The sequence below is a fragment of the Ixodes scapularis genome, unplaced genomic scaffold, assembly GCF_016920785.2.
Source record: "Ixodes scapularis isolate PalLabHiFi unplaced genomic scaffold, ASM1692078v2 PGA_scaffold4__175_contigs__length_147842914, whole genome shotgun sequence".
Classification (NCBI taxonomy): domain Eukaryota; kingdom Metazoa; phylum Arthropoda; class Arachnida; order Ixodida; family Ixodidae; genus Ixodes; species Ixodes scapularis.
Window position 1 is genome coordinate 145,632,883 of NW_024609879.1, and position 27,297 is coordinate 145,660,179.

Here is a 27,297-nt window from a genome sequence, read left to right on the forward strand (position 1 = left end):
TTCGGTCTACAGAGCGCAATGAATTTAGTGCGGACACATAATCACCGTCTTTGTTCTATTTCTCTCGCAACTGAAAGGCTGCCCTTAGAACTAGTGGTGTAACGGAACATGGTAGTTACAGGCACTGGCCCACTACATGATAAAATGTGTTGCTCCACACTAAACGCTACGAGTTAAACGCAAAAATGCGGCCTGTAAGTGCTAGCTCCGCTGTGCCACGTACGCATCTGGAACCAAGAGCTCTGCACAGTCAGGGTATGTGGCAATGGAACTAAAAATGTAATTTAATAACCCAACTGACACACTTTATTTTTATTTTATTTTCCTCATCTTTTGCGATGCTTGTACAAGCTAAGTAAGTTTTGAGTGCAAGCAGTTTTTACCGCAATAAATTGTCCGCGAATCCCGGTAGATTGGTAGCGACGTATAGACTCGTCTAGAGAAAGTGAGCCAGTCGAAAGTTTCGCATCGGGACGCTGCCGGAGGTTGATGTATGCACGTTTTTTTTTTTATATAAAACGTTATTTCGGGGGCACCGTCGCCGTGTTAACGTGGACACCCCCTTGTTTTAAGCGTCGCTAAATCTAACTTTCTCCAAGGGACGGAAATAGCCCCCTGTTCCCCCGATTTCGTTCACGGAGGTTCACAGTGAGTCGGTTGAACACCGAGGGGAAGCGACTCCTCCGAATTGATGAAGGAACGTCAAGGACCCATACCTTTTTTCTGTCGTTTGTTTCGTGTGTTTTGATAAGATGCTGTGACAAAATGAAACTATTTTTAGGCCTCGGGAATGGTTTAAAAATGTCCCGACGAAGTGCTGGCGTCAATAACTCCTCTCCTGCAGCTCTCTATACAATTAACAAAAATGTATTTGGTTTAGGTCTTTTTTTTTTTATTCTGTGCCGATGAAGTTCGTATCGTGCTGCTTGCTGAACTAAAATCTTGGCCTGTTCCTTGATGTTTAATCGTTTAGCAAAAGGCATTTGTTCACCCTCAGCCACAATAAACTTTCTTTTTTTAACCGCATTTTAAAAAAAAACTTTTGTTTTCTTCTTTTTAACGTAGAGACGTTTGTGGCATGTGGCACAGCTTATGTGCCCATCAGTGGGCAAAGAACCAGCTTGAGCGATTGTGGCGAAGTTGTTTGATTGTGCACCCCAAAAGTCGGGCCTACCGTAAAATAGTGCGGAATTGCCCACTTTGATCAAACGCCCACAATTCACATTTCCCAGACTTGGGAATTCTGCAAATTATACGTTAAGCACCCGATTTGACCGGCCAGGAGCCCATGTCTAGATAACTTGGTTTTCAGCGAAAGTGGAGCAGTCGCTCCCCCCGGTACTTTACGGTGCTTGCTTTATTCGCCCAATCTGCCTATCGCAAGGTGGTCTTTTCGAAATACCACGACGGATACTTTACGAGGGGGAATGCCGGACACTCTCATCACTTGCGGGAGACAGATCTGTTAGAGACGCGTCAAAACAAGGGATATCGCTAGCTTTGCCAGGCAAACCCGCTGCAACCGAAGCCCTCCTTTTCAGGCGCTGTGCCCAGTATTGCCGATGAGCTGTTTTATTGGCCTGAAAGGGCATGAAACACAATGAATACTCAATACTGTTCCTGAATACAAAGTCTCGAAGTTATCGCCGCATCTCTCCGCACGGTGTCTCGAACGGAAACCTGTCGCATCCAGGCACGTTCACGTGCCGGCCATTCAGTCTCCTAGTTTATTATTTCGGTCCAAGTGAAAGTGAGAGCAGCATTCTCGCAGATAGTCAAGCAGCTGAAAATGTTTTACCCATTCTCAAGTGGGCAACAGACAACGAGCGAGAGAGGTCTTTGCGGCATCGGATGTCCTTGCCCTTGGCACTCCTTCATATACTGTTCAATTTCACCTTGTGTATGGCAGCAGAACCACTTGAGATCTGCAAAAGAAGTGTGGGCTGTCAGTGGTTTCCAGCGCGAAATAGCAGTTGATCACAATTCCAGCGTGCGTCCGATCTCTCTCTATCGCGGCATTCGCTTTGTAGCAAACGTTCCACTTTTTTTTTCTTTTTTGGGGTTTATTAGCGGACAATTAACGGTATATTCTCGTTTCATTTTCATCTGTGAACGACGCTTCGTAGCAGACGAACTGCCCTCTTCGCTCGCTTTGGCAGACAAACCGTCTGCAAGCACCATCTCAGCTCGCTTCGCGAGAGGCAAATTAGATCTCGTTCTCGCGGCGTCCGAAATCGGACCCCCGGTGAGCGACCCGGTCGCAGTGTTGGCATTTTTCCGAGAGTAGGACCGAAACCCGCCTCCATCTCCCGCGGCAGGCGTGGACTGCGAGGCGGCACGCAACGAGGAGGAGCGGCTGATGCTGGAGGACGCCAAGCAGATGCTGAACAGCAGCCGGTTGCTGGACAAGGTGCACCCCAAAACGGGGGCCACCTCGCTGCACGTGGCTGCGGCCAAGGGCTACCTCAAGGTCATGACGTGAGTGGGCGCATTGCGCCGTTTTGGCCACGGGGGTGGGACTGCTGGCGCGGGGGTGCGCTCCGACGAGAAACCAAAACCTGGAAACTCATCCAAACTGAGCAATTTTTCGGAACACCATAACATGCCGCGCATGCGTTACATCATCGTAATATAGGTTGGTAGCTTTAGTAGTTTTGGACAATTTGCACCAAGTTTTTATTTGAAACCATACTTTTAAAGTTAATAATAAGATATTTAATTACTAAACGAATAAATTACTTGATTATACTGAATGCTAACAATTTACTTTAATGGGCATTTGGCACCAACCTTCTTTCAGAGCAACACATAGTTTTCGGGGGAGCGATTTGGCCCACGTCTCCAAAAACACCTTCCAGTCACGTTATTTTCCAGCCAATTTCATCACTTCGCACAGATTGAATCGGCAGAGACTGATAGCATGTGCTTATTCCAACACGTGGCACGGCAAAAGCAATGCTATAGTTTGAAAATGATCTGTTGGCGCGGTCCCCCCAGGCTACTGATCCAGGCCGGAGTGGACCTGAACGCCCAGGACTGGGACGGCTGGACGCCCCTCCACGCGGCCTCCCACTGGGGCCAGAAGGGGGCCTGCCGCCTGCTGTGCGACTCCCTGGCCAACATGGCCCTGCCCAACCACGTGGGACAGACCTGCTTCGACCTGGCCGACCCCGAGGTGCTGCCCACCCTCGAGGAGCTCAAGAAGAAGCAGGCCAGTGTGAGTGGGGGCGGCTGGAGGGTCCCCGCAGGCGCGTCTCCTCTGCGGACACTCCGCACCGCGGAAATTTCGTTTTGCGGGCTTAAATTACTCTGGAGGCCGGAAAATACTGCTGTAATCTCGAAATACACATGTAAAATAGACACGTTTTCGTAAAGTGTACACGCATTTCGGTATAAAAGGTATTTTGGGGATTATTTTTGCGGAAAAGATTTGATTTAGATGGGCCTAATAAAACCGGTGTAATTTAAATCACCTTGTTTTTTTGTTCTCCATGTTGGAATGATGTAACAGGCGCCGCAGAGGCATTTCAAAGCGTGGCGTCGTACGTCGATGCAACCTTCACGCCTTTGCCAAATATTTTACATGGTGAGGGAGAACGGTTATGTGTAGTTTGTGTGCACCATCTCTCCGCACTACTGTCAAATCGTCGATTACACTCGGTTCTTATTTCGACGCCGGCGGAAACAGATGCAGAAGGAGCGTCCCGAGATCCAGGAGATCCTGGAGCGCAAGGCCCAGCGGCCGCCGCTCAAGCGGCGGACGTCGGTGACGCGCATGAGCCTGGCGGACAAGAACAGCGCCGTGGTCAAGGACACCTCCTCCGAGCGCAACGCCATCGAGGCCCACCTGATGCTCTCCAAGGTCGACGAGGAAGGTGCAGCCTCTCCCATCTGTTTAAATCCTCTTTTTGAGCGTAGTCGTCACCATCCTGATTTGTGGTACGGGGGAAAACGTTACTTTGCCCTCACCTCGCAACTGGAAGGCGGTCACGATTTTATTGCTGCGGTCATTCTTTCTTGTTTGACCTCTTATACATTTTTTTTTTTCACTTTGTCCGAGTCTCGCTCCTTTTTTTTTTTCGTCGGCCATGCCGAATGTGTGAACTAGGTGGCTGGGGACGGCAAGGTTAGACGCAAAAGGTTTATACGGCTTCGCTTATTGTTGATGGACTACCCTTTCTGTTTAAGTTTCTCATGAAGGCAGTTTACAAGAGCAACAAAGAGAAATCTGCTGGGGCGTTGCCAAGGCTTGAGGCCAAGGAATGCGGAAGATGTTTTTTGCGGTGGTTTTCGCCAGCTTTACCGATGTTGCCCTATTTTTACTGGCTCCGCCGTTTTTTGGCTTTCGGCGGGTTCCTGAAAACTTGGATTCTTTAATTCATTGGATTAAGTATGGTTCATTCATCTGCACATATTCCTTCATATATATATATATATATATATCTCTACCGGTGTTACCTTTAACTGTGTTTTTATTTCACTATGTACTGGGATGTTTCTAGCAATCGTACTATGCCCAAAGTTCCTCAGGTATTGCAAGCCTACTTTTACTTTACCCCGCTGCATCCGTATCTTTAGCCAATACGGTCATTAACCCTATAACGCTGAAATTAATTATAAATTGTACGAAAAATGGTGGCGTCCCAAGAAAGACAGCCACATCGGCACTTGTGACGAGAACGACATTCCGTAAAATAGGGTATGTCGTGACTTCGCAATAACAGGCCACAGATTAACTAACTTTTTTTATGTCACCTGCATGGAATTGAATTTTCTCTCAAAGATAAATCTGCTGAAATAAGTATCTAAGTTATTAAACCAGTGTGTTCTTGATCCGCTAAGGACAAACAAGCAAAGTGCACAAAGCATTCAGGCTCGAGCTTTATAGCTAGGGAAATTCGTGAAAACATATGAACATTGAATTTCCTGCACATTAGAGCAGTCTGTTCCTTTACAACCTGGTTTCCTGCACCGCTGTCTTGTGTTATTCACCGCCAGCCGGTGTCCTATACTGTCAGCGTGGATGTCTTGGTCAAAAAATCTGCTTAGTGCATAGCGTGCATAGTTTCCTCATTTTCAGCTGAGATTAGAGAAAGAGCTTGAGGGTTGACCCCATATAACTCACTTTTTTATTCAAATTAATTTACGAGCTAACCAGTGCTTTTTATTTTTTTTAAGTCACTCAAAACCCTTGTTGCTGAATGCCGAATGGTGCGAATTCGCGACAAAGTGAGCATGGCAATTCTTTTCGTCAGCAAGCTCCAAATTTACATGATGCCAACTTAGGAACACATACATTTTAGAAAGAATTCACATCTCATCTTGTGTTTCGCTGATATAACGGCTGAAAGTCGGTAGGCCACGTGCTCAATAACGCTGTCTGCCAGCAAAATATACTACGCCGCCAACAGATGGAGTGCGGCGTCTATGGCAAGTTGGGGCATGTGTCGCGATCTCGCGGCAGTCACTTAGATGGAGGCAACTGTTTATAGTATGCATATAACTGATATGTCGTGTATTCTTGACATGCAACACCCGTCTAAAGAGGCTATTATACAGACTAGTTCCACTGCAGGTTTTTTTTGTATTGCGCCCACACTTCAAAAGCCTGCACTAGTATTACAAACTTAAAACTTTATCACCTTCTAAAAAGTTGGCTGCATGTTGGTCCCTAGTTGGGGTGGTGCATAGGACAGGATGACCCTTAAGCGCCGTGCACACGCTTGCAACTGAGTAAGACCGAAAGTGACAAGACCGGTTTTTAAGCCTCTTGCGACGGCGGAGGACCGGATGCGCTGCTGCAGAGCGGGTCCTTTGCCATTGCAAGAGGCTTACAAACCGGTCTTTTGTCTCTCAGTCTCACTCGGTTGCAAGTGTGTGAATGGCGCTTTAGCCTTTTAATGCCCGGAGTGGGTGGTGCCTAGGGCAAGGTTTTTGTATGGAAACAGATTACATCACGCCATTGTCTCTTTGCGACGCTGCGCACTTTTCCCTTCAGCATCACCCGGACTCAAAGCCTTTGCGCTGACATTTTCGGGTCATCAAAAGAGGAGAAGCGCGGTTTCCTGCCTTTTTCACTCCTCTTCATTTTGCGCGCTTTCTACACCACCTGCTTCTGCTCCTCTAGTTCCTGCATGCTTGGTCCATACGTAGCTCGGTCAGCAGGACAGTAGGCTTCCCCCTGTGGCCTTTTGTCCTATGTGTTTCTAACGAGGAAACTTCCGGTAACTCAAACTTTGCATTATTCGAACAAAGTTTTGGTCCCCCTCCGGTTCGAAGTAACGAGATTCCACTATGTTTGCGAAAACACTCATCTGTAATATTTTTTTTACTTTTCGTAAATATAAGTTTGTTTCCGTACGAGAGCTGTCGGATGGCATCTTCAATTTGTCTATTTCTGCCCAAACAGCGGAGAGGAAGTCGGAGGAGAGGGAGATAGGTCTGCTTCCCAATTCCCTGGAGGAGAGACAAGTTGGTGAGTGCACATGGCACACTTTTGTCAACTGCAACTTGCAATGCTGGGCCAAATTTTTTTTTATTTTTTTTTTGTACGGGCATCGCTTTTTTTCCAAATTGTGAGAGGTTCAATGAACCTCACGAGCATTAAAAGTCAAAAAAGATTTCTTTTAATAAATGCTGCATTGCGTGACATTGCAAATAATAGTTAATTGATGTGACATTCATTTGTAGATCAACCTTTCGGTCTCAAGTCGATGATCGAGCAACTACGAGCGGCAGCTTCAAACATTAACCTTGCGAATGTCTTTGTTCTTGGGGCTTCTCTTTTTAATCTTCGAAGAGACTCGTGCATGGCGGCGTGCCATTGTCGTTACTGACTTTCTTAAACAATTGGTTTAGGAAAATGTTTAAACATAGGTCAAAGAATTTAAGAGATATACTCCCGGTGAACAAACTCTTTCCGATGCAGCACGAAAGAACGAGGTGAACCGGGCGGTGAGCAACGCCTTCCTCGAAAATGCCGCGGATGCCACCACTCCCGCCGCGGACAAAACGAGACAGGTGAGTCGAAGGAACTGCAAAGGGCTCTGAAGGGTGCAAATGTCGAGACTCAACCATGAAAAAGCTGCGAGTGAAATCATCACGGCGCGATTCTTTTTTGGACGCGGAAAATGGCGTAGGGCTGGGTTTTGTAAGAAGTGCGACACGTTAAGGCTGGTTCGCACATCTGTGTCAGTTGCACTCGGAGCGATTGAAGTGCCAATAACGACAAGGTCACCGGGACAGGAGTTCACCGAGGGTGACGGAGCAAGAGACGCGAAAGGTAGCTTCCCGAAGCAATAGCGAGTCGCGGTTGTTCCAGTGATCTGGTCATTTCCGTCGTTTTGGTTGTCATGAACGCAGCTGTCGCTACTCTTGAGTTCTTGTGCTGAGCACAAACGTAACCTCAGTTTCTTTTCTATCTACTGTAGTTTTCGAGGAAACCTCAACTTTATCGCAGATGTTTCTGCCCAACTTTTTTTTTACTATACCCTTCCTAAAAAAATGTGGCACAAAGTATGTCATATGTCAGGGTATTTTACGAACGGTTGAGAGTGCAACGAAACCATTGTTTTTATTTTGGCATCGTTTTAGAAAAAGTTATTACGAGTTGCAATTTTTTCCTGATAATTTGAAACAAATAACTAGTCTTTGCCGGTTAGAACATTTTCTAGTAGTCTTGTTGCACTCTCCAATTTATGAGGTATTAAACCCTGAAAAAAGTATTCAGGTCCCAGTTCTAGATTCAGTGATACCCTGGGCAAAGGTTTGTGTTATGCCAAAAAAATTCTGAGAAAATGGGAAGAACTTTTCAAAGCATGCTTACAAACAACCAGGATATGAAACTTTGAATTGATGTAACTGTACAAGTGTGCACTTCCTCAGTGAAGTACTTACAACACTTGTTCTTTGCAACTAATAGATTAAGAAGAAAAAATTTTAAACTACTTTTTTGTCATTTCTGTTTCATAAGAGCCATATTGCTTCTATGGTCTTGACATCATGGTGTCACTTGACAGCCCAACATTAGGTACACGACATCAGAGTCTCGTGACTTGTGACGTCACACACGCACACATACACACGTACACAGCATGTGCCCAGCTCATTCACAATATGTTCTGCGAGTCTCCGAGCTTATCAGATACCGTTGAGACACGCTTTGTGTTTCCTTTGTCAGTCTGTGGAGAAGGAGGGGGAGGAGGTGACTCTTGCCCTTCGGAGGCTGCGGCGCCCAAGCCCCGCCCCCAATGTGGAGCCGTGCCCCGTGGAGACGGTGGTGACGGTGGCGCACCCACAGCGGGAGTCGGTCATTACGCCGGCGTCCCCACCGCCGGTCGCCGTGGCGACCATCACCATCGACGACAAGGTAGGCTTTGCCACCGGCTCGTGGTAGCTCAACGGTTGCGGGGCCGGTGCGTCTTGCACCAATGTAAACATTGGTGCACGTCAAGATGAGTTGACACACAGTGCGTGCCGGCACATGTGTTCACGCGACATATCGTGGCACGTCGACGTATTTGCGTGGACGTACGCATTACGGTGAGTTGGCATATATGCATACGCCGATGCATTAGGACACGCCAACACACATTTGTGCGTACAGTCGTCGAAACATTGGGATACACACAAATGCACCGACACTCATCAACACGTGCCACCACATTGTGACGGACATCGTGCGTCGAGATACGTTTCCACTTGTTGACATATCGGCACACACAAACACTGACGTTTGTCAACATGCTCGTCGGCGTCGCCATTCGCTAACCCATTGACACGTGCCGACGTGCGGTGACGCATGCAGCCGCTTGCAAAAACACATTGGCACAAGCTAGTACGCGCATGCTCCTCTGTACAGACATTGGCGCATTCATTGTCGCGTCGGAATGTCTCTCTACCTTGCAGAAGAAGGAGCCCTCCCCTCCATCGGAGATCGTCACTTTGAGGAAGAGGCTACGCGTCAATGCGGAACCGGAGAATGCGGACGACACCACCACGCCCTCCGAAAACAGCTCGCAGGGTCCTCTCAAGAGGTAGCCACTTTTGGCGTGTATACTCTGCCGGTCTGCTTTTTTTGTGTTAAGCGCTCCGGGGACTGACCGCAAGGCTGCGGTCGGGGACTGACCTCGGCTGCTCGAGAGCTCGTGGGAAATAGGCACAGTTCTTGTGCTGGCAATGTTGAAGGGTGTTTTGGATGCCAGGGAAATACGCCAGGCACATACAGTGCAATCTATTTATGACGATACCAGCTAGAACGATCTACTTCTTATAACAGTCTGTGTTTAGGCTAGAAACGCTCGGTTTCTAGTCCAGATACAACGATGATCGGTTGTAACGATCGAATTTCGGGTCCTCTCATTATTGTTGCGAGCGGATTGCACTCTACTGTCCTCTCTGGTTGAAGTCGCAAAAATCGTCCAACTTTGTTCCCGACAGGTAGTCCACCTAAAATCGAAAGCAACTGGGGTGAAAATAGGGAGAGGGCTAACTTTCGGTGTGCGATCAAAAAAAATGTTGAAACAAATGCTACTTTTAGATTTTGCGACGTGCGAAACTTGTGATTGCAGGGAGGGGCAATGAACCAAAGACTGCTGCCCTTCGCAGTCAGCCATGTTGGCTCATCTCCCTTCTTGGCTGACTAACACCATTTCTGCCAAGGTCACCATTGGCCTGGGCCCTGCAGTTACTGGATGTGGGCTACATTTTCGTGTTTTTTGAAAAAAATAGCAAATCGTGCTAAAAATAGGGGGTGGGTTATCTTTTGTGGGTGGGCGCATCTCTGGGAATATCGCAGTAGGTGGTGGTACTAATGCCTCTTATGGTGAAGCAACCAAAATAGTGAAAGTCATGTCTCACTTGCTCTTTCTTTACAACACTTTTATGCTTTGAACCTGGTGGAGAGCCTGCAGAGTTTAGAAAATATGATAGAAGGCACGATAGACTTGAGCGGCATTCCTGGATGTATGTTACACAATGTGACATGGTGGCATTTCTTTTTTTAATTTCTCGCATAATTATTTTTAGTTTGCATTCTTTGTTGCCTTGTTTGGAGGGGCACAAATGGCTCGCATGTGAAAGACCACGTGATAAGTTAATGCAGAAATGAACTCGTGAAAATAAGAATGTCTCAATATAAAGTTTAGCTCAAAAAGTATAATTAAAAATGACCGTATCTCCATGTGGTGAATGATGTTGATTGGGGCAAAGCTCTGCTGGTGATGTTCATACTGATTTGCTTGTTCATAGGTAGTGATGATGGTGCTGATTTCTTTTTATTGCTCATAGGTAGTGCTGAGTTGTGTTTGACTTCATTATTACTGCTTTATGGTCGGTGAAATGCAGAGCCAGTGGTTCTTCTCGCGGATCAGCTTGGATCCGCTAGAAGCCGTGGGAACGCATCTCCACCGCTTAAGTCAACGGTTCATGTTAGAAAGAGAATGTGTGGTATGGAACGTGGTTATATACGCATTTGAGCATTTGACCACAGCGCCCTCTCGTCTATAAACATTGAGCCAATGCATGGAAAGTTTAACGCGATTATATCCGCATTTGACCGCAGCACCCTCTCCTGTATAGACGTTAAAGGCCCGTTCACACTCTTGCGACCTCTTAAACCTGGGTTCCTTTAAACTTCTTAAACCAGAGAACACACTGGCGCCATCTATTGGGAAGCAGTGTAAATTGGCGGTCCGGCATTGTTTTTTTTTTATTTCTCGCGCATTATCCTTTCTTTTTTGGCTCGAAAAACTTTTGTCAATGTTATAAACGAGCCTTTCTATGGGTATTACGCACATTTGACCTCGGAAATCCCGCAAAACCTTCGCTCTTGTGAAATGCAGTTCCAAGGTCACCACATAGATGGCGCCACAAGAAGTTTTAAGAGATCTCGTCTGTCTCAGTCGTACTCGGTCGCAAGAGTGTGAACGGGCCTTTAGTGGCTACATGCAACGTTTGAGTGTAGTGTAGTGGTTAAGACGTCTGCCTCGTAAGCGAGCGGTCCTGAGCTCGAACCCCCGTGTGGGCGTACGTTTTTTTTTTTAAGAGTGGGCCGATCCCGGAGGCAGTGCAGTCGATGTGAGCACGGACGCCGGACAAGACTAGACTCTAAGGAGCTTTGCCCCTAAAAATGGCAAACGACAACATAAAGTGTGCTGCTATTAGGGGCGAAGCTCCTTAGGGTCTAGCCTTGTCCGTCCGGCGTCCGTGCTTACATCGACCTTGCTGGTGCTCGTGCTGGTGATTGTGCTCGTGTAGGGAAAAAAAAAAATGTTTGCGCAGTCGACAGGATTCAAACCTGTGCGGGGAGACCCCAATGGATTTCTAGTCCATGGCCTTAACCACTCGGCCACGACTGCGGGACGAGTAGGGGGCTCTGAGATGGGGTAGTAACTCAAGAGCTGTCATGGACGAAACGTTGCACGTAGCCGCTCAACGTCTATACAGGAGAGGGCCCTGCGGCCAAATGCGTACATAATCGTGTTAAACTTTGCATGATGCATTGGCTCAACGTTTATAGACGAGAGGGCGCTGCGATCAAATGCTCAAATGTGTATATAACCACGTTCCATACCACACATTGTCTTTCTGACATGGATGAAAACGAACGAAATGCTCGGCATGCTGTGGCTCAGCGTCAACGCAGACAAGCACCACCAGAGCTTCGCCCCAATCAACATCATTCACCACGTAGAGATGCAGTCATTTTTCGACAGCGGTGGCTGCGGCATTGTGGAATGGCATGTTGAAGGAGATTTGCTTTCAGCCAGTTTGCAGTGGGTTCATTGCTTTCACTGAAATTGGTGTAGGAGACGTGTTTTGGTGGATTGATTGTGTGAAATGTTGCACGTGTTGGAAGAACACAGACTTGCTCTTTTTTTGGGGAGAGAGGAGGAGGAGGAAAAAGATAGTCCAAATGGTTGCCAAGATACCAGCTCCACAAACAAAACAGGATGGAAGAACTATGGCTCCAAGAAACGGTCTCTAAAGTAATATTTGACTTTCTGGTCTGGTGTAAGTTATTATCTATAGTACTTAAAAATAGTCACCAGCAAAAAAGTAATTGCAGATCACTAAGAAAAGGGCCCCTAGATGTGAAATAATTGACTTTCTGAAGAACATCTTTTTTTGCCATTATCTGCAAGTTGATCCTCGTGCCCCACCTTGAGCATCCTCGCATCATCTCTGGGGTGCTCGTTGCCTGCAGCCTAAGTCAAGCAAAGAACTCTTTGGTGTATGTCCGAGAGTTTTTTGGTGCGTCATCCCATTGCGAGCTCTTTTCCCTCCAGGACGTTTGTGATGCCGGTGCGGGACGAAGAGTCCGAGACGCAGCGGAAAGCGCACGCCAAGAGGGTGCGGGAGACCAGGCGCTCAACTCAGGTGCGTGAGGGAGGCTTCTGAGTACGAACACGTGTTCCTAGTCTCGTTGCGTCACGGTAGCATGCCGCCAAGACACGATCTTGGAAGTCTCTTCGAAACCGAGCAATTTTTTTTTCTCAAGCTGCAGGTGTGTGTCTCTCGTTTTCGTAGGGTGTGATGCTGGAAGACCTGAAGTCTGCCGAACAGCAGCTGCAGAAGAAGCAGCAGGAGCGGGACGAGGGCAGGCAGGAGAAGCCCCCTTCTTCGGCGGCCGCTGCCGTGGCAACGACGACCGCGACGACCACCACGTCTGCTCCGTCCTCTGCCGCGACGACCACCGCCCTGTCGGAGGAACTCGGCCGGCGGCTCTCTTGGAGGAACAGGGACAAGGTGTGTCGGGGCTGCCTCGCCCACGGGTCGGCGCCTTTTGGCGTTTCGCTCGAACCGGGTGGTGTGGGGTGCCAGACGTTACAGCTGGTACTCGGGACGAACACTTCGACCCTTATAGTTGTTGTGATAACGGGTCACTCGATACGAAAGAAAATAGTGAAACGGTACTGGTATGGGCCCAGCCTTCTGCGAGGCAGAAAATCGTCCTAGTCGCCTCCCCTTCTCAAAGTGGAATGGACGAAGTGCGAAAGCCCAAATGCCGCCCCGTTGCTGCATGCCCTTTGCCGCGTGCTTCTCGGCCGATTGTGTAGAGCTTGATTCCGGCAAATGGTAAAGACGCCTTTTGTCCGAATGATTGCCAAGGTTCGCGTCCATAATTTGGGTACAGTTCAGTATGGAAGTTTGAACCGCTTCAGAGTCGTTAGAGCCTGTTCGGACATTGCAGAACGTTGGGCCCGACATTGCGTAGGTGTCGACTCATTCTTTTCGGGGCTCATCCGTGGAGCGTTTGCACTAACCGCTCCTTTCTCTGCCCGCAGCAGGAAGAGGAGGTGCCGGCGGTGCGCGTGGTGCCCAGCAGTCCGGATGGCACACCCGTGGTGACCCTTTCTATGCCGGCGAGAGCCAGGGTTCAGAGGGCGACCGTTACCGGCTCTGGCGACGTCAGCCACACGGTCACCGTGCCCATACGCCCTCGGTCGGCTCTGGACGACCTCTCCCTACGAGACGGTGAGCGCGAGTCCGACCGCTCGGGGTGGCTTTACTCCCGTTTCACGTGGGGAGTGGACCGCCGTTGAAGCTGCCGCTGGCATGAGCGCAAGGAAAAGCTTTCCGGCTAGGTGGTACACGCTGGAACAGTTGCACGCTCGAATCGTTCATTAAAAGTTCAATTTTGTGTAAGAAGAGACGTAACACATAGGTGCGCATACTCGAAGATACGAATTCAATTCGAATAGAAAGTTCCCGAATAATTTGATTTGCGAATCGAATTCCTAGTATTCGGACACTCGAATATTCAGTATATTCGGCCAAAGACGCGCGGTCGGCGTGGAGCTGACAAAAAAGCCGTTTTTTCTCCCGATGTAAGCGCCGTGATGATAGACAGACCATGCGAGAAACACCTCTTGGTCCCAACATTGCACAAAAATCTAACGGACAGGTTAGAAAAAAAAAAAAAAAGTAATGAACGCCACAAACTTTATAGCACGCAGATTTACTCACCATAGTGACACAATGGGCGTGTCCAGTAGCGCCTCCCTTGCCTCCGAACAAAGTGACTCGAGTCGGAGCTCTGGATTTTCTCGCCGGAAATCTCACCAGTCGGGAAATGACGTCATCTTTAGCTCCTTTAAATCTATGTGCACCGTCTCCGGACTCGGTGCTTCGGATTGTGACTCCGAAGCCCCCGAGTTACGTGCACCGGAAGTGACTTTTGGCCATCCAGCGGAAGGAGTCGGTGACTCCTTGACTCCGGGGCCGCTACTGAACGCGCCCAATCTACCCTTGAATCACAACCGAAAAATTCCGTTGGCGCCACTTCCAGAGAAAAATTGTTGGGAAGCCGGAATTCCACGCCATGCCTAATTCTTTTCACGAGTAAAGCCCCTTGTTTCAAATTGAAGCGCCAATGTAGAACACACTTGCCGCACTCGCAGAAATCGGCGACTGCACAATCACAGAAAGAAAGCTGTTCCTCCAGCCGAGTTGTCGTCGTCGTTCTTTTGGAACCGCAAGCTGCAAATTCTGATTCTAAACTAAATGGAACGGAAAAATAGTGTGCCCAGATTTGAGAGGGATTCCAACCGTTCGATAGCTGCGTTTGAATTACAAACTGCAAGAAGGTGACGAAAAGACGAAAGTGTCGATCGGGCAGGACAGGCGTCGTCGCTCTTCTGTTTGCTCGCCTTCTTTCCACGCGACAACCCAACACATGTGCACTTACGACCAATCTGCGCTGCAGCCGTCTCCGTGGTTTCAGGTTCGTTTGCTCCCTCTTATAAATCAAGGCTCTCTAAACCAGGATAGATACGTAAATGGACATAGCGGCAGTTGGACAGTGACTTGCGCCACCTAACCAAGTTTGTTTTTTTTTCTTACTTCAGATTATATTGTTTAAGCCTGTTTACTCACATTTAACACCTATCTGTTTATGTATGTGAAATAAAATCCCGGGTGCCCTTTTTCTTCCTTAAAATGGAGACCAAATATCGCAAAATGCCCCTTTTCTGAGATCTACAAATATTTTTTAAAAAGTCACGGTGTTAGGTTGTGCTTTTAACAAGAATAAAAGGCACGCTTGCCTGTAACTTTGGTTTTTTTGTGACGTTTAGGGTATATAGATTGTTTGCACCATAAAATTGGATCTTTAGTACCCAACGTCCAACAGCAGCTGCTTTTTTCTTTTTTTGTTCACCAGCACTTTTTATAAGTTTTATCTTTTGTTCCAGGGAGGATAGAAGGGTAGGAGAGGGCATGACGCCAGCCGCGTAGCCTCCACGAGCCATGCTCCCTTGACGCCTCGCCTCTTTCTCATCTTCCTCCTTACTCTCCTCACTTACCACGCCAACGTGACCACATCACGTGACCGTAGCTAGCCTTCGTCTAGCCTTCAATCTGATAAAACCTACCTGACGGAGCGCGCGCAAGCCTGCAAGGAGTCCTTCTACAATCAACCATCCATCTCACACGTGACATGTCACACGCACCAATCGCCAGAGAGATCTGCGGTCACGCTGGGCACAAAATCGTTTCAACTTTTTATGACTAGGCTTCACCAATATTGCAACGTGCCCCCTCCTAGTACTTCTAACCTCCTTGTTTTGTTCCGTACAAGATGCATGTTCTGCACCGGGCGCATACTCTGCACATATAATAATCTCATTCGGAGCACATTTTGAAAAATTCCTGCAAATAAAATCACTATTCGATATTCAATTCGAAAACTACTATTCGGTATTCGCGCACCCCTAGTAACACATGTTAGAGGAAAACTTCCTTTTTCCTGGAAATTTTTGTTTTGAACAGCTGGACCCTCATTCTTCCCGGGGACGTACCGTATCCCACAAGCAAACGCCCCGTCAAAGTTTGTAGGTGGTCTTGTAAAACTTGGGGATGGGTGCTGCATATGTCAGTGATATCTAAAATATGGCTTTTGTATATTTTCTCAATGTTACGAAATTGAGGGGCGGGTGCCTATTGTGGAATGGGCGAACGCTCGGTATTTTATGGTAGGTGATGGCAGGGTTACATAGATTTCAGGTTTTATCCAAAACCCACTGAAACATGAGTCTTGCACTTCAAACCAAATCAGTTTGTGTTAATAACCTTCTTTTTTTTTTTTGTTGATTATGGGAGTTTGTGTTTTAGACAAAAACGAAATTGGGCCATACCGATTTTTAGGGCTAAGTTTACAGACACGAGGTGGTTGCTACTTTGGCTTTGACAACACCTCAAAAAGTATGAATTTGCTGTTCATTCAGAAGTGGATATGAAAATTCTTATTTTTCGTGACCACCGTTAGAAAATTTTTAATTTGTGTGACGCTAGTTCATTTGCATCGTTTTATTAGACTGCTGGTTCCGGATCATAAAAGTCTTGGGTGGCAGGAATTAATTCTTATTCCTTAGTTGATTTGGCACTTGTCCACCAAAAATCTACCTGCTCTCTTTTTTTTTTTAGCGCGCAGCTCTTGGGCGCTCGTTTCCGGTTTGAGCGGCGGCGCCGTCGGCGTAACCGTGCAGTGCATTATGGGAAATGTCCCGTAATGCACCGCGCGAGCCCTCCCGGGGTCAAGTGACCTCGGGGGGAGGGGGGCACGTGACCCCCCCCCCCCCCTCTCTCGAGGTCACGTGACTCCCCCCCTCCCCAAGGTGGTCACGTGACCCCCTCCCCTGAGGTCACGTGACCCCCTTCTCGAGGTCACGTGACCCCCCCCTGATGACGTCGTCGTCACTGATGACGTCACCGGCATCTGCATCGTCATCGTAATCATCACTGATGACATCATCAGTGACGTCACTGATGACGTCACCGGCATCCGCACCGTCATCGTCATCATCACTGATGACGTCGCCAACATCCGCATCGTCATCATCACTGATGATGTCATCAGTGACGTCACTAATGACGTCATCGGTATCCGCATCGTCATCGTCACTGATGACGTCATCATTGACGTCACTGATGATGTCATCATTGACGTCACTGATGACGTCATCGGCATTGTCATCGTCACGTGACCCCCCCCGTTCAGTTGACCCCCCCTCCCTTCCCTCCTCCTTTTCAAGAGCTGCGCTCTAATTCGGCATTACAGGGAGTTGTAAACGGCTCTCACTTTTTTTTTTTTCTATTTTAGTTGCTGGTTTTACTATTTATTCAGTGCAGGTCAGATGAAGCATGGAGTGTCACTTTTAAGATCTTTTGTTATTGTGGCGAGGATGAACGGCCCACTTGGCCAAGAACTCCATTCCGGCCGTTCACGATCTCCGTTGACTCCTTGTGCAGGAAGCGACGCGGACAAGGACGACTCAAGGACAAATTCAGCTGTGCAGAGGCGGAGGAGGCCCAAGCGGAGGTCCACGGGCGTGGTCTACCTGGAAGGAGAGGGATCCCAGGTGAGTCTCCCCGCCCTCCCCTACGGGGTCACAACGCACCCTCGCAGACAGATGGCACCGAAATTTGTGAAAGGACTTGGCCAGTACGGCTGGTGGCTAGCTGGTATGCTCATCATTGGTTCATAGGCCAATCACCAACAAATTGTTGGGCTTGGAGGCCAGTCATTGGGTGTGGAGGTCGTGTTAGGCCTGCCATTGGGCATTTGAGCCAGCCATTATGCCAGTTGTCAATCATTGGACACGAAATATGCCCAGGGAATATAGTGAGGTAACATTTGGTTTGAAAACATTTCCACGACGATCGCACGTGATGCGTTTAGATAGCGTCAGCTGTGGTGCTTATTCAACGAGATGGCGATGACGATCAATTTACATTGTGTTTATCGTGCATCATGTGGCGATCTAATATTAAAATAATACATTGATTTAGCGTTGATAAATTGTTGATGAATTAATGAATTTAAGGTCGTGATGTGTTTTCCCGCCAAATTTTAGCGGGGAAACTGAATTGGTGCATAGGTCACGTGACGTCAATTTTTCGGCTAAATTTAGCAGGGAACCTTTTCGTTTACGCTCACGCCGTCACAAAACTAGGAGACGGGCCATTAACACCTGCCGCTCTAAAACATGACCCACACTGGAATACCAAGCATGATAAAACAAGGGCTGATAACTATTATCCGCACACATTTGATTTCCGAGTCCCATCGTTTTTTGTGCCTCGTCATTTGGTAGGCTTCTTTCATACATTGCGACGATTTTGCATACATGTAAACATTGAGTACCAAAATTAAACAAAATATGTTTGTATCATTCGCCGAGAATGGTCCATCGTTCCTTGCAATTTCGTTTTGTGACTTTCCGTAGTTGTCGCAGCAGAGTGTATGTGCAAGCTTCGATCACAAAAAGGTTGACCAATGTTTTTCAAGAAAATGTGGTGTTGGTGGGTTTTCGGCGGACAAGTAAACCAAGCGTCACTCGCAGAGAAGCACTTTAGTCATTGCCTCAGTTTGTCAAACTATGCGTATCAAAGCACCGAGCCTTTCAGTGTGCACAGTTGGGCGTCTTGGCGTCTGCATTGCGAAAACAAAAGAGGGACATGGAATACAGACAACGCGCCTGTGTTGTCTGTTTGTCTTCCATGTCCCCCTTTTGTTATCGTAATTTAGCCTTTCAATCTCTTTTGGCGTTTAGTTGGGATCGAAATGAAAGCGCTGGCTGCGGCTCCTCGGCTCAAGACGGCGCATCTCGGCATACATTAACGCTAAGAAGTTACAAAAGCACCAGTGACCTTGGCATTGTTGACATTTTGATACTTGGGAACAACCCCTGAGCATAGCTTCCGTTTAGGGAGACGGCAATTTTCCAGTCAATGTCCCGAAAAAGTGTTCCGATTATTCGCATCAAATTTGGGATGCTTTGAGCGTGGGCTTTGGACAGAACGATAGAAGTGTTGGAATTGCTCGTCTTGACATCTTGTGTTTGTTCTTTGTTTCTTTCAGGAACCATCACCGGAGAAGGAAAGCGCAGACCAGGACAAGCTGCGGATAGGTGCTCACGACCTGTCAAACGACGTCAAGGTGGGTGCCTCATTTGTTTTCGTTTTCGGGTTTCCAGAAATTTGCGACGAATGTGGTGCAGGCAGCGGAGTCAACCCTACAACAGACAAAATTTTCGGCCCACTTATAGCGACACCGAGAAAACCGAAAAATTGCGCGGTACGACGGAACATGGTTGTATCCGGACCGACCGTAAAAAGAGGGCCCGAAATGACACCCCCTTGCCGCCAGATGCCGCAGGTTACTCGGCAGTGTTACGAGCGTATCGCGTCCTGAACGTCAGCTTTGGAACGAGCGTTCTTGTCGTATAAAGGTTTTCAAACGCATCCCTAAACACATTATGGGTATATTTTGCTTAAAAAGGTAAGAAATCTGTGTCTCTTGTCTGGAAGCGGGAGTTGTGCGATTCTAGTGTGCTCCTCATCCCGTTCCTATGCCTTGCCGGCCACAGTCTTCTCTCTCGCGTAAAATCGATTGGCAACTGAATTGCGAAGGAAGCACCTCTTGTAGAGATTGGAGACAGCCCATCATCATCAAAGGGCAATCCCACATAGTTTTTGGCTTTGAAAAAACCATGTTGTCGTCTCCAGTATCACCTAGGAAGGCCACACGTCAAATGTTACGACTTAGTTCCGTCTAAATCAGTGGTCTCAGACTCATTCCAGTGTGGGGGCCAAATAGCCCACACCGGAAAGGTCGCGAGCCAGCATAAGACAGGAAGGGGGGGGGGGGGGGGGGGCATAAACTTTTGTATAGAAGAGACCTCGCTCCCTATGCTTTTTGTAAAATCGCAGTTTTGCCAGTGAGGTATCTCGCTTTCGTGTGTTTTATGACTAGTCTGGGCCCTGCCGTGATGTGGTAACTAGAATTAAAATGACACCGCCCCGCCAACGTGCTGCCATTTTTTATGGAACGAGGGAAGATGTACACTGTCGTTCCCCAGCTCTAAACAAATTTCTAAAAAAAGACAATTGGTTAATTTGGCAGTTTTTGCTTTCCTCACGAATTTTATTACAACACTCTGAGCAAATACTTGTCTTTTAATTGTGACATTTTCTGAAGGCGAGGACCCCGAGCTTGTAGCTTTATTTTTGGCTGTTGCTCCGGCTGATCAAAAGTTCGCGAAGCCGAGATGCACCCTTCAACGAAAAGCTCGCGCTTGCGGCCTGGTAGCGGAACAGTTGTACATTACAAAAGAAGCTGGGAAGCAAAAAATAAGGCGAAACAGAGGACAAATAAACACAGATAAGTATAAACTATGGGAATGCATTGAAAGAGCAGAGCTACTTTTGGAGCGAAAATGAATCGGCGAGAAGAGATCACGAAGCCGCATGCTTTTTCTAGCGCTCGAGACATGGGAACCGCAACTCGTAGCCGGTTGCCTGCGGGCCGCGTCCCAGCGAATCACGGGCCACATGCGGTCCACGGGCTGCGTGTTTGAGACCCCTGGTCTAGATGTTCCTTAAACGGTCCGGCAAACGGAGTAACTCGCCAGGTTGCCGAAATTGGCTGACTCGAGCGGGTGAATTGAGGCACAACCAACAGCGCAGTCGAGGCTACGGCTTTGGTGTAGCCAACATTGAGCTAGACGTCATCACCATTACCCCTTTTTGTTCGTTTTTATTTCTCCGGGCAAGCGTGACGTTGGCAACGTTTCCTCTCGGCGCTGAGCAGTGTCCACGTGATTGGTGTAACGCGCCTGCGCAGTGCGCTTCTTGGGAGCCGTCCGGACGTCCCACCGGCCGTTTCCCGCGTCACAACCGCCATCATCTTACCATTTGTGATGATTGTCTTTCGAGTTTCGTTCTCACTACGCGCACAGACTGATTCCGCAGTTGTACAGACGCCATCAAATGTCGTAGACACCAAAACGTAAAGAAAAGTGCGGTGCAGACGACACTTGCGCCTGGCACAAGCCCTCTCCAACGGTGGCCCGTCCGCCGCCCCAATCTCACCAGTCGTTGCGTAGTGGATCATGTGACATCTCGTACCACGTGATAGCCATGTTTTAGGCGGCCCAAGGTGAATGTTGCCAGACTGAGCCAAAGCTTTGGTTTTGATATCTGCTCATGTTTAAATTGAGATTTAATGATATACTATATCCCATTTTTTACGAAGCAAATGATGTAGTGCTTTTTATTGGTGCTTTTTAAGTGGAGATTCGAGTCAAAAAGTGGCTGTACTGTAAAACCCTTAAAGGGTAACTGCAAAGGAAAAAATGTGTTTTTTTTAAACAGCCTACTTGGGACAAGCATATCGCAAAACAAACCTTCCGAGAAAACAAAATTTTTTTAGCTAATTATACGCCTCAGGACGTAATTCAGTCGGAGTCACCTCTCCACATTTGAAGCTCCCACTCTTTCGACCTGCGCAGAGAAGTACGCCCCGCCCCTCACTCTTGGATTTGCTCTTGGATTGACTTGGCTGCGGAGTACGCAGCGCCTCGACTTCGGGTGCTTCTTGTCCTTCTTGTCGAACGCCGCGGATCGGGAAAGGGGGAACGGGGGGAAGGTGCTGCCGATATACGCTGGAAGCAAGAGCCGGTTTGCTTTCGTTGTTTTTGTTTGGTCGGAGGAAATCTGGCAGCAACGCATGTTCAACATGGCGCCGGTATTGTTTTGGTTTGACGGGACGCAAGAAGCTCCGCGGTTTGCGAGCACATGTAGCGAAGACTTGACCTGAGAAGTGCCCCTGTGATGTTTCCGGGAGACGGAAAGTATCATTCGTAATCGTTGTGTGTGCTTGGAAAGCGAAGGGAGTCACAGGGTCCACAAGTGCGCCAAGGTTCACGACAGTGCTGCGTTGACTTCGGTGATCTCGTTCTGTTTGCTGCAACACCTCGATGCAACAAAGAACTTAAACGTTCCTGGTGTGTGATGCGGGGCTTGGAAGTAGAAACCCGCACTAACATGGAGCCCAAATTGGTTGTTGTGGGGTCGAGGTTCAACGGGTTCAGTCCCGTCGTCATCAGCTGATCCGGTCCAGCTGGTCCGGGAAGGCGCAGCGAGCTGTGGCAGCGAGCGCTTTCAAAAGTAAATCTTCCTTCAATTCGTTTCAAAACGTGGAACATTGCCGACGCATACCGTGAGTAAAAAGCTGCGGGGCGTTTTTAACAAAATTACGTCGTTTAAATTGAACAATTGATTCTGGATTGCTTTCCTAGATCTGCCGTTTTTATGCTTCCTGTTTTTAGACTGCGTTTGCACAGCGACGTGTTTGCACAACAACGCGCACCGCTTGAGTAGATGATTCGGTCCTGCAAACGATTGGTTATACAGAATATCGGGGAAACTTGGGGCACCACCGATATTTTCCTGTAAATCTCGTGCAAGTTTGTTGCGCTCAGCATGCGGTGTGAATAAATTTGGGCAAGATTTCCTACTTGCCCACAGATGCATGAACTGAGACAATTTTTTACGTAGTGAACATAGTGCTTTTTTTTTATTTTGGGAAGAGGCATTGGTGCATTTATTATGGCACAATCACTTGAGAGTTTAGAAATTGGGGAGGGCGACCAAGCTTTCCCAACTCTGTCTTTTTTCTGTGGCACTGCCCCCAGTTTCAAGTTGCAGATTCAGTAGGCATATGTACCTACTAGCAGGTACAAACTGCTCTAAAGCAGGTAAAAGATTGGGAAGTCGGCACAGTGCGGACTCCGCGTTTCGCACTTTTCGCAAGGTGACAGTAAGTTATTTTGCGAGGTACGCGGAATATGCAAACAATTTTGTTATGCCCGTCGGGGCATAACAACATCTAGGGGCACGCGAAAGTTTCGATCCTTAAGAGTTTCAATGCAGGCGTCTGGAATTCGCGAAGTTTAGTGGCCCCGATTATGTCCTCTGTGTCTGGTTCGTAAATAAAAAGTTTTGTATTATTTCGCAAAAAAAAAAAAAATTATTTTGGGTTTTTATGTTGTTTTTTTTACATATATTTATATTTCATGTATATTGTAAAAAGAGTATGTTGTATGCAGATATGAACTGGAGTCAATGGTACGTAAAGGAAAACAAGCTGAACTTCACAAATTGGCATGTTTTATCCGAATGTCTGTTGTAATGAGCTTAGGCTTACCATGCAAAAATTCAGCTCAATTTGTGGAGGTCGTTCCCAACCTTCCACTTGTCCGCTGCTAAGCTCAGTTAAGTTCATTTTAGGTAGCGATACTTATGAACTGTGGCGTAGAAATGACAAAATCGTCACAGCCATCCTTATCGAGGAGATTTGTAGGTCTGCTTGATGTATGCAAATATATCTTCAGTTTAAAATCTGACACGAAAAATATGACGATGAAACAGGCACGTATGATGCCAAAGCAAAACTGAAACTTCGGCGAGGGCAGGCAGCCTTCAACACCCGCGTGGGATAAAGGGCTTCACGTGATCCACCGTGCGGACTTGCGCCGCACAAACCTCGTCTGCACCACATCGCTTCTTCAATGGGTTTTCTCGAAAGTTTTCGCAAAATTTGTAGGCATTTGTGCAGTGTTCGGTAAAGCACATCTAAAAAGTACTTGAAGTACAAAGTAAATTGGAGTTTATGTACTTCAGGTAGTAAGTACCCCGGGTACATTGTACTCAAAGTAAGGTAATATAAATTCAATGTGCTTTCAACGTAAAGTACAGGTACTTTTTAACACAATCTTTCATGATGCCCTCTCATTCCCATATACAATTTTTTTTTTAGTGGTATGCATTGCTTTGGGGTGCATCAGTTATTTTTCGAAATGGTGGCAAATATTGCATAAAGTGGCCACAGAATAGTAGTTTTACTCCGGCTGGCAAACTATTTCACACGATCAATTTATAAGGCACTCATTTGTTGACAAATCATCATTTTGCGACGCAAAATTGACGAGATAAAATTTGGGGAATGTACTTTTAGGTCGGGAGTTGTGCTTTCCTCGGAAAGTACCAGAAAAAGATGCTTGAAATAAAGCACAAGTGCATACTGAGGATATCTACTTTAGGTAAAGTATGATGTACTTAAAGTACTTCCCAACACTGCATTTGTGGACGGTGAAGCATAATAAAGTGTGTCAACACGTCACGTCAACTCGTGAATTAACAGATGGTTGTTTGTACTCGGAGCACCGCTGACTGTTGACCAATTTAACAAACTTGTAGTTGACGTACGGTTGTTCTAGATTCTACCGAAGAAAACTGGTACATTGTCTTTTCACTACCGAATATAAGGCGGAGTTTCCCTTTATTGAAACCTTATCTGCCAATGTAAAGCTTCCAGAAGGTTGCTTTTTAAAAAATTCAAAAGCTTTTAATTGTTGTTTTTTTCTTCTTTTTTTTTTGCTTTTGTGTGTTTTTTGCTGGCTACTGTTGGGTTTTGGAATTGGTTTCTTGCTTTGTCAGGAGTGGCTTTGGGGTTATTTTTTTTTGGGGGGGTGGTGGCAGAATGAGAGGTTAGAGATGATAAAATTCATAACTCTAACAATCTCTTAAGAGCTCGTCTTTTATTATTATTTTCTGGTACCCTCCAGCTGTTGCACTCTGGTTTCCTTTTCTATTTTTTTTTTTTATTAATCTTGGAAGAAGTGTTTTAACGCGCATTGAATATAACTGACCATCCCACAGAATATTGCGAAGACCTCTCAGTTTTTGCGCGTGTCCCTTCTGAGAGTTGTTGCGAAAGTGCAAGTAAAAAGAGGAAAGGTAATGCCTAAAAGTGCCAGCATGAAAAAAAAATGAAAAAAAGTTGAAAATATTTGGGTTGGACCCAGGAACGTTTTTCAAGAAACTAGAATTACATCAATAGTTGAGGTTACACAAGAGGTTTAGGCAAGAATTGGCCCATACAGTTGTTAGTTCGTCATGGGTTGGTCATACTCGTAAAAAAAAAAAAGATTTTTTTTTTTCTTTAGTAAGAGTTGTCACATTTTTTTCTGTTGACTCGTAATACTATTTCTGGATTCTGGTTTGTACTTCATACACATCTGAGGTATTAAAATTTGTAGCTCTACTTTGGCCATACCCTGCAAGATTAGCATACGTTTAATATGTTTCTGGGTCGGTAAATCTCGATACATTCGTTTATGTACCGTGACTCGTACCGCAACGAGTAGGCAAAAATTACAAGCCCTAACTTACCGCAGAAATTAGTAAGCTAGTTACGATCGAAAAATGCAGCGATGCGATTTGTTGCATCATTTGCTCCCACATTTGGCCCAAGTGGAAGTAATTTGTGCAAACCTTACGCCAAGACGATTTCACTTTTAAATACCGTAAGTATGATGGCTACTCGTCCAGATCGTTCTGGCAGGCTTGTGCGAATATTTTGGAACTTTCTATTATAGCCGCAAAATATGTACTAGACTATTTGATCTCTCTGTCAGTGTCAAACACCGACAGTACTCTGAACTCCGCGATAGCTCTTCAGTATTCCGGAGATATCTTTTTTCAACTTCAAGATTTAGCGAGGGCGCTTACAGAACATTTATGTAAAATTCTCTATAGGTTTTTTGTTTTTATTATTATTTCATCATCTCTCGTTTATAGCCACCTTTATCTAGGTTTTATTCGTTTGTGGTACAGTCGGTAGAATAAAATTAAAACTAAATTAGGTGGAAGAAGTGGAAGGAAGCTTGGGAATAACCATAACGACTTTTGGCTGGATCGTTTTAAGAGGATATCGCAGCTCCCAAGCCCCTTGCAATTCCAATGGCAACTTTTTGGTATTTTCTCTCAGCAGCCGCCGAACGGATTGAATTGTGAATGGCTTTATTAGAAAGATAAGAAAAAACTGAGTAATGTTGTGGTGCTATTTTCCCCATCTAAATGTTAAATTGTTTTTACGGGAACTTGCTTGAAAAAGCTCTTTTTTCGTTCCGTTCTTCATGAACATCTAAAAATAAATCAGGGCCTAAATACAAATTTAGGTGCCACAATATTGAAGACCGAGACTTTTTGAATATATCTCTTACAAGATCTTTTTTCCGGGGATTCTCATTGTGATAATATTTAACTAAGTTTTTAGCCCATCAAAATGCCAGAAATCCAGCTGTCAGCTGGCGCCATCTATCAGCATGTCGCGAATACTACCTCTTGAAATCGCGCAGTGTGTTATTGCGCCCCGGACTACTTGCATCTTCAAGGTCGTCGGGTTGACGGTCAAAATTTTGAAGGAAAATGCCTCTCAAAAAAATTTTTTCTTTTTTTTTTTTTGGCGGGCGAAGATATTTTGCGTGTTATCGCGATAGTAGCGAGTTTTAGTAGACCGTGTTTCCCCCTCTGCTAAGTCCCTTCGCTACCCGAAACTCTACAGCCAAGGCCATCGGCACGCAGGTGCAGTGGCGGTTTCTTCGTAGCAGAGGGTTAGCAGAGGGGGAAACGCGGTCTACTAAAACTTCCTAGCAAGAAGTAGGTTGTCCATCGCCCGAGCGCGTCCTTGGGAGAATGTTCCGTTCTTTGTTGGTGCTTTGAGGTCGTACAAATGCGAATGAAAGGTCTCTTGTTTTTTCCTTTCTTTTTCTCGGCGGCAGAGATATTTTGCGGATGGGTGCGAGTTTTCAATCGCGAGAGCGCGTCATTAAAAGAATGTTCCATTCTTTGTTGGCATTTTGGGTCACGAAAAATGGGGGTGAAAGATTTCACGCTTCAAGTGGTTCTTGCGCGAGGCCTTAAGTTAGCAAATGCAGGCAGACAAAAGCTACCGAAGCGTCAAAGGGTCAATGTTGGATAATTGTAATAGACTGTTTCCGCAGCCCGCTAAGCACCCAGATAGCGCTCCGTAATCTGCCACAAGACCTTGAACTATGCAGATAAGGCTGGCGGCGCGCATGTGCCGCTGCGGCGTTTTTTTCACGGTTACCGTAGCGGAGGAGAAAAAGAGTCTCCTACAGTTCCCTACTGTCTTACCACTTCTTTCTGTTCGAACTTGAGAGGTGGTTTGTTCTGGGGATTTCAAATATTCTGCAGAGATGCATTAAAAATGTTTACATATTTTAAACGCGGAAGAAACATACGCGAGTTCGTCGATTTTGTTTTAATTTCGACATTCGCTTTGCGTACCAACTTGTGCAGGCTGATTTCTACCGTAATAAAACAAACATTGCAAACATTTCTTCAGTGAGGCAAAAAAACAAAATAAGCTTTTTGGTAGTAGTGCAATTCGGAAGTTGTGAAAGTCTCGCGCTGAAGATTCTTTGTTTGACCCGAATCAACAGACTCTTGATTCAGTATTTTATGAAATAGAGGCGAATGTATTAGACAAGAACCCGCACAACTTTTATTATGGTCGGCTGTTACTGTTGGGCGGCGAAGAAAATCTCACCAGAGAACGGGCGGCGGAGAAAAGCTCACCGGAGAGAAGTTCACCGGTGAAATGCTTACCGCAGAACCGACAAACGCGGAGAAAAGCTCATTTACGAA

The 27,297-nt window shown here is 46.6% G+C and overlaps 1 protein-coding gene across 1 annotated transcript in view; it reads left to right on the forward strand.

Moving 5' to 3' along the window:
• LOC8040501 (protein phosphatase 1 regulatory subunit 12B) overlaps positions 1-27,297 on the forward strand; it is a 70,523-nt gene that overhangs the window by 16,377 nt on the left and 26,849 nt on the right. Inside the window, exons 4-15 of the mRNA XM_042293494.1 lie at positions 2,319-2,478; positions 2,998-3,217; positions 3,689-3,875; positions 6,410-6,475; positions 6,929-7,020; positions 8,180-8,368; positions 8,908-9,035; positions 12,288-12,378; positions 12,529-12,747; positions 13,287-13,476; positions 17,251-17,360; positions 18,863-18,940. Coding sequence (XP_042149428.1) covers positions 2,319-2,478; positions 2,998-3,217; positions 3,689-3,875; positions 6,410-6,475; positions 6,929-7,020; positions 8,180-8,368; positions 8,908-9,035; positions 12,288-12,378; positions 12,529-12,747; positions 13,287-13,476; positions 17,251-17,360; positions 18,863-18,940 — 1,730 coding nt within the window. The remainder of the gene's footprint in view (positions 1-2,318; positions 2,479-2,997; positions 3,218-3,688; positions 3,876-6,409; positions 6,476-6,928; positions 7,021-8,179; positions 8,369-8,907; positions 9,036-12,287; positions 12,379-12,528; positions 12,748-13,286; positions 13,477-17,250; positions 17,361-18,862; positions 18,941-27,297) is intronic.